The sequence below is a fragment of the Lathyrus oleraceus genome, chromosome 5 (assembly GCF_024323335.1).
Source record: "Lathyrus oleraceus cultivar Zhongwan6 chromosome 5, CAAS_Psat_ZW6_1.0, whole genome shotgun sequence".
In the NCBI taxonomy this organism is placed as follows: Eukaryota; Viridiplantae; Streptophyta; class Magnoliopsida; order Fabales; family Fabaceae; genus Lathyrus; species Lathyrus oleraceus.
In genome coordinates this window covers 316,265,487-316,278,334 of record NC_066583.1, presented here as the reverse complement: position 1 = coordinate 316,278,334, position 12,848 = coordinate 316,265,487, and the positions used below count along the sequence as shown (strand labels likewise).

Genomic DNA, 12,848 nt, shown 5'->3' with positions numbered 1-12,848 from the left:
AAATAAACTTCGGAGTGGGGGCAGAACATAGACCAACATACATAAGCGCAAAAATAGACCCCTAGTTCAAAGTCGAAATAGTCCGGTTGCTGAAGGAATTCAAAGACTGCTTCGCATGGGATTACGATGAGATGCCTGGTCTAGACAGAGGTTTGGTCGAATTGCAGTTACCAATAATAGAAGGAAAGAAGCCAGTGAAGCAGATTCCAAGACGCTTCGCGCCAAAGATTCTGTCGAAAATAAAAGAAGAGGTCGAAAGACTTCTAAAATGCAAGTTCATCCGCACAACCAGGTATGTCGAATGGATTGCAAATATTGTCCCAGTAATTAAGAAAAATGGCAAACTTAGGGTATGCATTGATTTTCGAGACTTAAACTCGGCTACCCCGAAGGATGAATATCCTATGCCAGTGGCAGAAATGCTTATAGATTTTGCAGTCGGCCATGAGTACTTAAGTATGTTAGACGGATACTCTGGCTATAATCAAATTTTTATCGCTGAGGAAGATGTTCCTAAAACGGCGTTCCGTTGTCCTGGAGCAATAGGAACATACGAATGGGTAGTAATGCCTTTTGGTTTAAAGAACGCTGGAGCAACTTACCAACAGGCTATGAATTCCATCTTTCATGACTTTATCGAAACTTTCATGCAAGTGTATATTGACGATATCGTAATCAAGTCTGTTTCAGGGAAACGTCATATAGACCATCTTTGATAGTCCTTTGAAAGGATGAGGAAGTTTGGTTTGAAAATGAACCCACTTAAATGTGCTTTTGGTGTGCAGGCGGGTGATTTCTTAGGTTTCGTGGTCCACAAGAAGGGGATCGAAATAAATGAAAACAAAGCCAAAGCCATAATGGAGGCGAAAGCGCCATCAACCAAAAAGGGGTTGCAGTCTCTGCTAGGGAAAATCAACTTTCTCAGAAGATTCATCTCCAATCTCAGTGGGAAGACGCAAGCTTTCTCTCCACTACTTCGACTAAAGAAGGAAGACTTTGCATGGGGGCAGGAACAGCAAGCGGCTTTCGACAAAATCAAGGAATACCTGGCTAGTCCCCCAATCCTGATGTCTCCTTGCAGAAAAAGAAGTATGAGGTTGTACATTTCGGCATCAGATAAAACATTAGGAAGTATGTTGTGTCAAGAAGATGAGAGTGGCGTCGAAAGAGCCATTTATTATCTCAGTAGAGTCCTGAATGATGCTGAAACTAGATATAGTATTATAGAAAAGCTATGTCTATGTGTATACTTCTCTTGTATGAAACTGAAGCATTATATAAAACCTGTTGATGTATATATTTCCTCCCATTTCGACGTAATAAAGTATATGTTATCTAAATCTATTTTACATAGTCGAATTGGAAAATGGGCTTTAGCATTAACAGAATACTCCTTGAAATATCTGCCTTTAAAAGCTGTGAAAGGACAAGTGGTCGCTGATTTCATAGCCGACCACTCTATAGATGAAGATGTGGAATATGTCGAATTAGAACCTTGGAAACTGTATTTCGAAGGTTCCAGTCATAAGAACGGAACTGGCGTAGGAATGTTGATTATTTCTCCTGACAGAATTCCAACAAAATTCAAGTACAAAGTTGAAAGTCTGTGTTCAAATAATGAAGCAGAATATGAAGCTTTGATCGCTGGACTTGAAATCTTGTTGAAATTGGGGGCAACGAGAGTCGAAATAATGGGTGATTCCGAACTGGTGATCAAGTAGTTGACGAAAGAGTATAAATGCGTGAAAGAAAATTTAATCATGTACTTTGTAATAGCCAATAGACTTCTCAAGGAATTCGACAATGTGGTATTCAGGCACATTCCGAGGCTGGAGAACCAAGAGGCGAACGATCTTGCTCAACTAGCATTTGGATACAAGGTGTCGAAGGGAAAATTAGAAGAAGCTATTGAAATCAGAGGAAGAGTCGTATCCACCAGGTTGTCCCCATCAGATCTGGAGTCAATAAGATTAGGATACGGTGACGAAGAAAACTTTGAGATTTTCAACATAGATGATTCAGGAATTACAGACTGGAGAAAGCCTATCAAGGATTATCTACAAGACCCAAATCAGAAAGTAGAAAGAAAGATAAAATACAGAGCTTTGAGTTATGTACTTTTTGGAAATGAACTGTTCAAAAAGACTGCAGAAGGAGTCTTGTTGAAATGCTTAGGTGAAGGCGAAGCCTACATAGCCTTATCGAATGTACACAGCGGAGCGTGTGGCGCACACCAAGCAGGTCACAAAATGAAGTGGTTATTATTTCGACAAGGAATGTATTGGCCGACAATGCTGAAGGACTGTGTCGAATTTGCAAAAGGATGTCAAGAGTGTCAAGTACATGCAGGCATACCTCATGTTCCTGCAAGTGAGTTGCATTCAATTATAAAGCCGTGGCCATTTAGAGGATGGGCTTTGGACTTGATTGGGGAAATTAAACCAGCCTCTTCAAAAGGACAAAGGTACGTTTTGGTTGGGATAGACTATTTCACTAAATGGATTGAAGCCATACCATTGGTAAACGTGGATCAAGAAGCAGTCATAGACTTTATCCAAAAGTACATAATTTACAGATTTGGGATACCTGAAACAATAACAACAGATCAAGGATCTGTGTTCACTGGTAAAAACATGCAGAAATTTGCACAAGAAACAGGTTTTAAACTCCTTACTTCGACACCTTACTATGCTCAAGCAAATGGGCAGGTTGAAGCAGCCAACAAGGTGGTGATAAATTTGATTAAGAAGCATGTAGGAAAAAAACCAAGAAATTGGCATAAGACTTTAGATCAAGCCTTGTGGGCTTGTCGAACGTCTCCTAAAGAAGCAACGAATTCGACTCCATTTAAGTTGACGTACGGGCACGATGCAATTTTACCAGTCGAAATATATCTGCAGTCAGTCAGAGTGCAAAGGCATCATGAAATCCCATCAGATATATATTGGAGTATGATGATGGATGAATTAGTTGATCTAGACGAAGAAAGGCTGCGCGCGCTAGATCTAATAAGAAGACAAAAGGAGAGAGTCGAAAGATTTTACAATAAGAAAGTAAGATTCAAGACCTTCTTAATAGGTGACCTTGTGTGGAAAGTAATCCTTCCTATGGATCGAAAGAATAAGTTAATGGGAAAGTGGTCTCCTAAGTGGGAAGGACCTTTCCAGATTTTGAAAATATTCTCAAATGGCGCGTACGAGATAGAAGAAATAGGAAAGGATGAGAGAATCCTAAGGATAAATGGCAAGTATTTGAAAAAATATAAGCCAATATTGCAAGAAGTAAAAATAATAATAGAATAATTGCAAACATAATTGTGACAAGATTTGCCAAATAAAAATGGCATGAAAAGTTATTACAAAGAAAGCCTCAAAGGGCTGAAAGTTGTTAAAATTAATTCGACTACAAATTAAGATTGGCAAAAGTGTCCTTTAAAGTGGCGAATTTCTGCCTCTGAAACTGGATTCGATGATCACAAAGACTCTTGTGAGTAGAGAGAGTCTCAATCTCTTGACTAAGTTGCTGGGCCTTCTCTGCATGTCGAATACCCACCCTCAACTCGTCATCAATCTCGTTCTGCCTAGGTTGCTGTATGGATGCCTTACGTTTTTTCTCTTGGGAGATCTTTTCTTGAAGTGCTGCTATCTGTTTCTCCAATTTTTGGATGTTGTCATCACAAGCAGCAACTTCTTTGACATAAGTTTCAGAAAGCTTTTGCAACCTTGAAACTTTGTTAGTCGAAGTAGAAACGGCATCCCATTCAGCAGTTTGAGTTTCAGACTTTGAGGAGATTTGATTGGTAAGATCCCTTTGACAGAGAAGATCCGCAGTAGCCAGGTCAATAAGGGTCATCAGCTCCATCACAAAACTTCCAACCTCAGCAGAAGCTTCCAAGACATTAACTTGTTTCAAAAGTTTTTTAAGTTCAAGGTGAGCAAGGGAATTCTCTTCCAAAATTTTGAACAAATCAACATCAAGGATTTTCATCTTAATTTTGGTCAAGATGTTGCCAAGTGATGGTGCTTCAGAAGTGGCCCCAGATGTAGTCGAACTGCTCTGAGAAGAATCTTGGAAGTTAAAACGGGCGTTAAGCATTGCCTTCAGATACTCTAAGGGTCTTTGCACTTTGAGATTTTCAAGCTCCTCGCGAGAGAAGCTAGTCGAACCAGTTGATTTGCCACTCCCTTGGGTCTGGCCAGGAGCGGGTGGAATGTTTCGCTCTAAGGTTTGCTCAACCTCTGTATGTTTCGACTGGTCGTCCCCATTTTTGGTAGCTTCGTCTTCATGATCATCTTCGACCCTAGCCTCCATGTCAGCGTCATCACCATGAGTGGCAGCATCTAATCCTGGATGAGGAGGAGAGTCATCCTCAGAGGTTTCACCCACTGTAGCGTCGAAGTCTGCTACAATTTGCCTGACTGGATCACTTGCGGGGTTATCTTCTTCTGGGACTGTTTCTTCCAGGATTCTCTCAGATGTTTTTTCGACATCCACTTGTTCCTGAAAATAATTCTAAGATTTAGAAGAAAAGATGCAGGGAAGGTGAATATATGCTGTCGAAATAAAAATTACCTCAGGAATCTCAGTGTTAAAGCTGGATCTCCCACTTTCCGTATCTTTCGACTGAAGTTTGGTAGTGGGAGTACTTGCGGAATCTTTCCTGGTTGATTTAACTATAGATCTTTGGGAAGAGACCTTTGTAAGTTTCTTCTTCTTCTGAGGAGGGGGGATTAGCTCTGGAGATTCGTCACCAGATTCTTCATTAGGAACGTGATCTTTTTCTTGCTCCTCTTCACCCTTTCTCTTCTGGGCTATCGCGGGTTTTCGACTTACCTAGTCGTGCAGACCAAAGCCAGTTAGGTTTAGAAAGAGAAAATAAAGAAGAAGAATAAAAGTTTGTACCTTTGTCGAAAGTTTCTTGGCAACACTGGATGATGCTTCGACAAAAGCTTTCTTAGCAGGGATCTTCACGACTAAGGAAAGAAAGGAGATTAAAAAATGAATGTAAGAGATACATGATAATACAGTTAGAATAACAAAAGAAAAAGTCATGTTTTCTGTGAACACCTTCAAAACTGGGATCTTCCACGCGAACGTGTTCTATTCCAATATGAAGGTGTCCTGGGTATTCGTCCAGATGATACTTAGTCGGAACCACACGCTCAGCAGGTTTTTTGCACTTTTGACGAAGAATTTTCATAAAATCCCCACAAAGGAACCAATCTGGAAGTGGAAAACTAAATGCCACCCCAAAGTCAGCAGTTGGCAAAGGAGGAAACTTCGGTGGATGACAACTGAAAGCCAGGGCATAGCGCGCCTCTGGTCGAAGATTTGAGGGCAATGACAGTTTTTCAAACTTCTCCGTCAGTTTGCGTTTTAATTCTGCTGCTGCTTCGTGTATGGTTCGACTAAGATCATCAGGTCTATACACAGTTTCGAAATATTTTTGAAATTTCTGTATTTCTCTAATGTGTCTTTGAATACCTTTTTTCGTCCGATCCTGCACAAAAGCGAAAGCGTTTATCAAATGTGTAGCAAAGGCAGCTACGTCAAAAAATCTGTTGGAATAATAATCTTTCCACCATTCATCAAACTCAGGAGTACATAGGAATGATGGTCGAAATATAACCAGTCGAATGTCGAGAGAGTCGTCAGTCAGTTTCTTCGACAGTTCTCTGCCCTCGTCTTCAGTATGGAGGGAGTTATAAAAGATGATGGATCCTTTCTTGGGGAATATAGGTCGAGGTTTTATCTGAATTAGGCCAAACTGTCTAGAGACAAGGTTGGGTTGATAAACTATCAAAGCAATTTGGGTTTTAGTGGTGTTACGATAAGAAAAAAGGAGCCTAGGGGTTAAGAATGATTCCCAAACATTCAGAAATATATTTTCATCTTTCTGCATTTCCAAAGGCAGTTGTTGGGTAAACCACTTAGGTCCAATTTTTCTATCAGCAAAAGGTGCCATGGTCGACGCAAATTGATACCTTTTGGCAAACATCATGACGTAGCTTTTAAAAGCTTGTCGAAGGCTAATCCCTTCATCAGTTGGCGTTATTTGCACCAACCTTGGCCATTCGACAACCCTATTTCTCACTTCTTCTTCATCTATCTCTGGCTCTATAGGGAGAGAAGCCTCAAAAGTGGCATTAAGCCATAGTTGCAAGAGCCAGAAAGGTCCTGATAAGTTGATTTTACCCTGGGTTTTGGCGTTTTTTAAAAAATGTACGCTCTCACTTAGAGATTCGTAAAGGTTCGCCAGAATCATTTCGCTCAAACATAGTTTTGTGCCTGCATGAAGCTGATTGGCTATGGTAATAAATCTCTTGGCAACTTGAAGAGAGCGAGAGCAGAACACATATTTGGATAACCATAAAGTCAGAAAAGCTATGTGTTCGACATTTGAAACTTCAGTGGTGCCCTTGTCATGAAAATGAGACGTAAATAAAGAATAGGGAGCAAAGCTAGTTTTGAAAGCAATGGTATCCCCACTGAGGACAGTAGGGTCGAAATCTACACCATTGGGATGAAGGCCAATAATGGCTGCTGCGTCGAAAAGGGTAGGCGTAACCATCCCACAAGGGAGATGAAAGGTGTTGTAAGTACTATCCCAAAAGTAGAGAGAAGCCAAAAGCATATTTGGACAGATATTGGGTCCTACTCTCGACAACTGAATAAGGCCGAAAATGCCTACTTCTTTCCAAAAAGCCCCTTTAACCTTTTCGATTTTATCTAACCAAGATACATAGTCAGAGGGGTCTTTCGACCATGGACAGGTTCTAAATATCCTATTGTGATTTAGATAAGCTAAGTTTAACTCTCCAGCATCCGATGGGTCATTTTGTTCTACAACGTCCTCTCTAGGCTGAGGTTTTCTTCCAGCGCCTATGGGTTTTGTGTGGAAGTAAGATGGAAAAAAATTCTCTTAAACGTTCTGGTTTAATCTCTGGATTTGGAAGGGGACCTAACATAGCATGACAGTTTCCAGAAATAAGAACAGGGATTAATACCTGGGATTTATAGATGCATTCTTTTTCTTTCTCATTTGGAGGTTCTGGAACATACTGTTGATTTCCAATAGTCATTGGTCTTTTTAAATCATGCACAGGAGAGAAATCTGAGTCTTGTTTTTTCTTGGAATGTTTGCTGCTTGAGGGTTTTTGAGGCGCCATTGTTAGGAAGAACTTAGGAAGATTTCTCAGAAAAAATGTGAAAGCTTGAGAAATGGGTATGGAGAAAAGAAATCTGAAGCGGAAAAGGGTTTAAAGAAAAAGGTTTATGGGTATTTATAAGAAGAAGATGATGAAAACGCTTTAGAATGGTAATGATGATAGTGGGACACGTGGCCGATTCTGATGGGAATGTTAAAGAGATGGAAGTTGAAAAGAGACCATGATGTGAGGAAATGATGGAAGTAGACTCTGAACGTGGGCTAGACGTGACATTTTGGAGAAAGTGTAATGATGAATCTGCATTGGAAATTGAGATTATCAGACTTGAATTTAATAAAGATTAAATGACATGGCATCAAAACACTGGTTGACAACAAATGACTGTTTCTCTAGAAAAACAGTCAAAACGTCTTTGCTGGGGGGCAATTTGTATACATGCGTTTTCGACGCCATGAGATTTGGTGTACAGAATGGTTCTTCCGACAAATGACGACATGGGATAAACGGTTTGGTTGATAAGTGTGGTTCGACACTTCGATAAAATGGAAGCTTCGACATTTCGACAAGATATCTGCAGCTGGAAAGACACCTTTGACAGACATGGAGAACATTGTAGTATATCGACAATTCGACAAAGCCTGAAGGAAGACATCATTTCGACATAAAGTACACATTCGAATTCGAAAGAGTTGTGACGTTTGGCAGAAGACGTGTGGAAGCATCTGGCGAAAGGAAGAAAGCCATGTGTCACAGTGTTAGGATTTGGTCGTTAGTAACAGTTATGTTATTTGTATATAAATAGGGTAGTTGTTATCGAAAAAGTGTGTGAAAATTTACTTATACAAAATTCCTGAAAACACTCAAAGTACCCGTGTGAGAGAAAAGAGTCATATTTGGAACATGTATGTGTAAACGAACACCAATTCTTTCAAAGATATATTTTACAAAGTTAAAGTTCTTTACAAATTCCCTTTACGTTTTTCCAGTCAATTATCTTTCTGCACTTTCTTTTTGACACTTTATATTTCATCAGTTTATTTTTTGCCATTTATCTTATCTCGTCAAATTTACATCTATTTAAACGTTTTAATCAACATCTTTCGACATAAAGTATTTAGAGAACCAAAATGAAAAATACAAAAGTTGTTCTAGATATCTTCAAAGTCATTTAGATCTGCACATGTCCTAGGATTTGTATGGTTGATCCTGCAAGTAACCCAATTCTACTAGTTTTGGTAAACCAGCGGTTGTTCGCCAAAATTCACAGTGAACAGTAGCATTGCAAAGTTTTTAGTTCTAGTGAAAATAATTCAAACCCCCCTTTCTTGTTTTTCTCTACCTTCAATTGGTATCAGAGCTTCGACTTTGTTATTGATTTTTGAATCGAACACCTAACAGTGTAGAGAGATCCTGCGTGAGAAATACATCATGGCTAACACAAATGAAAGAGATAGCTATAACGCTAAACCTCCAGTCTTTGACGGAGAAAAATTTGATTACTAGAAAGACAAAATTGAAAGCTTCTTCTTAGGCTACGATGATGATCTATGGGACATTGTTACAAATGGTTATGAACCATCCATCTATACTCTAAGTATCGTTATACCAAGAAGCAAAATGAGTGATGATTAGAAGCGTGACTTCAAGAATCACGACAAAGCCAAAACTATTTTGTTGAATGCTATATCTTACAATGAGTACGAAAAGATCACCAACAGAGAAACAACTAAAGAAATCATTGATTCCTTAAATATGAATCACGAAGGCAATAATCAAGTCAAAGAGACTAAGGCTTTGTCCTTAATCCAAAAATATGAAACCTTTAGAACGGAAGATGATGAAGATGTTGAGGTAATGTTCTCTAGATTCCAAACTTTAGTTGCAGGACTCAAGGTTCTGGACAAAGGATACATAATAACATATTATGTCAAAAAGATAATGAGAATTCTTCTAAAGAAATGGAGACCTATGGTCACTACTTTAAAGTTATCCAAGGATCTGAACAACATAAGCCTTGAAGAACTCATCAGATCCCTTAGGAGTCACGAGATAGAGCTAGAGGAAGATGAACCTCAAAAGAAAAGAAAATCAGTGGCTCTGAAGTCTATATCAGAAAGAAGAAAGCCAGAAAGGAACAAATCCTTTCAAACTGAAGAAGAAGAAGACGAAGACTCTGAAAAGGAAGATTTTGATGATGAAGAGGAGTTATCTCTTCTATTCAGAAGAATCAGACAACTCTAGAAAAAAAGAAATAACAACTTCAGAAGACCCAGACAGAAGGGAGATCGACCAGAGTCAACCTCCAGAGGCAGATCCAACAAGGAAGTAACCTGCTATGAATGCAAAGAACCTGGACACTACATAAATGAATGTCCAAAGCTCAAGAAAGATAGCTCCAGAAAGGAAGATCTCAAGAAAATCTCCTTCAAAGCAAAGAAGAAGGGAATCATGGTAACACGGGATGACTCTGAATCTGATGCTTCAGAATCTGATTCTGAAGAAGAGCAAGCAAATGTTGCACTCATGGCCCCCACCTCTAAAAATTCATCTGAAAAGGAATCTGACTCTAAAGAGGTATTCTCTAACTTTTCTCGCTCTGATCTGGAAGCCGCCTTTCAGAATCTTTAAGCTCTTATCAGAAGCTTCGACAAAAATTCAAGATCCTAAAAAGGGTTCATGAAGAAACTGTTGAAGAGTGTGATAAGCTTGAGAAAGAAGTTTCCAAACTTAAAGAAAACAATTTTATTCTTGAAAAGGAAAATGAATTTTCAACCAAAAAAATGTTTAAAACTTGAAGAAACTCTTTCTAAATCTCCACCCATTTATGACACCATCATAGACAAATATGAAAAGGCTTTTCAGAAATTTCTGAATAATGTACTTGAAAGAAGCAAGATGGCTTCTATGATTTATGATGTTAGTCACAATAAGAAAAGAGGAATTGGATATGACTTTAATGAAGCTGATTTAAAATCTTCTACAGAAGACAAACCTAAATCTCATTTTTCTTATCATTACACACATGCACACACACATAAATTCAATAATGCTAGAAAACCCAAAGTTGTCAGAAACTCTGGGAGAACTAATCATAAAGGACCCAAAAGATTCTGGGTACCAAAGGATAAAATAGTATATGATGCAAATATCTTATGCAGCAGAGTTAAAACACCAATCATGGTACCTGGACTCTAGATGCTCGCGACATATGACGGGAAGAAAACATATGTTCCAAAGCCTGGAACTTAAAGATGCTGGCTTCATAGGCTTTGGAGGAAATTAGAAAGGAAGAATCAGAGGATCTGGAACAGTTGGTAATGGATCTCTTCCCTCTTTTTTTGATGTCCTTTATATTGAAGGATTAATTCATAACTTGTTGTCCTTTCTGATTCCCTCTAATAGATAAGAAGTTTTCAAATCAAAAATAATAAAAATGCCAGAGATTACAGGTAAGGGGGTTGGTTACATAGAGGGAATGTGTTAGCACCCAAAGTGTCCTAGGTACTCCTAGGGAGCCATTTTTTATGTGTGCATATGTTTTTGGTATAAAAGATGTTTGATAAAACAAAGAGTGTGGGGATGAGAACATAATTCATTGATTATATTTTTGTGTTTGACAAGATCTTCGGTCTTATGCCTACGTACCAACATAAAAATGAGGAATCAAAACCCTGTAGTTCATGGTAAAAATTTCAAATGAGTTGATGAATTTCTTTTAACAAAAGTTTAAGTAAAAGGGAACAAGAGGCCAAAAATTTGAATGGAGTTGTTAGTTCTTTTTGTCTTTTGAAATTTAAGTCAATATGGTTAATTTTATTTACAAGCTTGGTTTAAGAAAAGAAGTTCAAAAATTCAATGGCATAAGGCCAAAGTTTCTAATCATTAAAACATGTCTAGGTTTGAAATCACAAGAAAATAAGGTTTTTGAAAAGGAGGGAGAAGTTTTGAAATTTAAGAAGCGGGAGGAGATGGAGAGACTATCCTAAGCAAAAATTAAAAGTTAAGAGTTGAAAAGATCTGACCAATAGGATGCAATCCAACAGACAAGAATGTCATATAGAAACCCATTTTCCTTTGGACTTTAATCAAGCAATAAGCAATAATCAATGAGCAATATCCTGACATCATGGAGAGCACGGTATCAAATAAAGATATCCATATCCAAGCAAGCACTATAATATTTAGCGGTTTTCATTGTCTTCCAATGTATCAGATGAAATATTCCTTGATCAACTCAGAGCAAAACATCAGACATAGACAATAAGAACAAAATAACAATTAAGCACAAAGACAGAGTAGCAGATGAATCAAATGGCATCCTTAAGGTCTTGCATCAGATGAAGGCACAATTCAAGATCACTCAATCTCAAATGTTGGCATTGGCCATGTCCTTTAGCATAAGGAGTGTTTCCTAGTTCTCAGTCCAAAAGTTTAGATCAAGTTTAACAGTCCACCAAATGTTTTTTAGGGGTTTTCCTGTTATTAAATGTTTTAAGGTCCTAAGACCATAAACAAAACCAAAAGCAAGCAAATAATATATACAATCACAAGATATGGCTCAAATGAGCAAAGTGAAAATGACTTGAAGCATAAACAAGTTATATAAAATGTAAATGGCAATGGATGGTAAATGATTGAAATTTAAATTGCATAAACTAAATGACTTGAAAGTGAAAGCATAATTAATAAGAATTAGTCAATGGTTAGTCAAATGTTAGTATTGAGTTTTAATTGATTACGTCATTCTTTGGAGAACACTCAACCATTCATTCATAAGTATGGATCCTTAAACCAAGACATCTTCCATGAGAAGGGCTCCAACTTGGATAATTCAATAAGTCTGTCACTAGATCCCATGAAAGGAAAAAAGGTCAAGTCTCCACACAATGCCATGAAGAATATGAGACTTACAATCTCACTTACTAAAATGCTATGCCTTAAGGGTCAAATTTAGCTCTATGTTAAGCAATCGTAATTGAACTTATGTATAAATCACAACTATCTGAGGTAGGGCAATAAAAACATAGGTGTTAATGCATGTTAGAGATTTGGTACAAAGAACCAAACTCCTAAAACATACCACACACTAAAATAAAATGGGAGGGACTTATCTCAGTCATACTTGTATTGATTCGTCTAACCCAAGGTCATTGATGAATCAATTAACCTTTAGACATTAGAGATTTTATTTGTCAAATATGGGAATGGTAAATAATAGGGGTGAAGATGAAGAGGGAGGGGAAGATAGAAACACAAATTCATCATGAGAGAATTTTTGTCAAATCAAAACCATCCATTCATTTTGGGAGATGAAATGTACATTTCATCAATCCCCTAAATCCAATGGTTTTGATCCAACTAAAGTCAAATCAACCATGACCAAGGCCTAAACAGAAAGTCAAATATCACAAGACCAAAAAAATGGCTCAACAATATTTTTAAACATTTAATCAATTAAAAATCGATTTAAAAACTAAATTAAAATACATTTTTGTTTGGTCAAAACATAAAATCTCTTCAAAACACCAAATAAATGGTCAAGGGATTTATCCTAGGTCAAACAAGGTCAAAGGACCTTAGACAAAAAATTTCACAATTTTTAAAAAGTCGAAAGTATATTTAAACAATTAAAAATATACACAAAAACACTTAATTCATGAAAAATACCAAAATCAATCC

General features: G+C 37.7%; 1 protein-coding gene across 1 annotated transcript in view; it reads right to left on the bottom strand.

Moving 5' to 3' along the window:
• LOC127080398 (uncharacterized) overlaps positions 1-12,848 on the bottom strand; it is a 51,419-nt gene that overhangs the window by 11,419 nt on the left and 27,152 nt on the right. Inside the window, exons 2-5 of the mRNA XM_051020717.1 lie at positions 4,903-4,973; positions 4,573-4,833; positions 4,167-4,500; positions 3,549-4,067 (exon numbers count right to left, since the gene is read on the bottom strand). Of these exons, the coding sequence (XP_050876674.1) occupies positions 3,549-4,067; positions 4,167-4,500; positions 4,573-4,833; positions 4,903-4,973 (1,185 nt within the window). The remainder of the gene's footprint in view (positions 1-3,548; positions 4,068-4,166; positions 4,501-4,572; positions 4,834-4,902; positions 4,974-12,848) is intronic.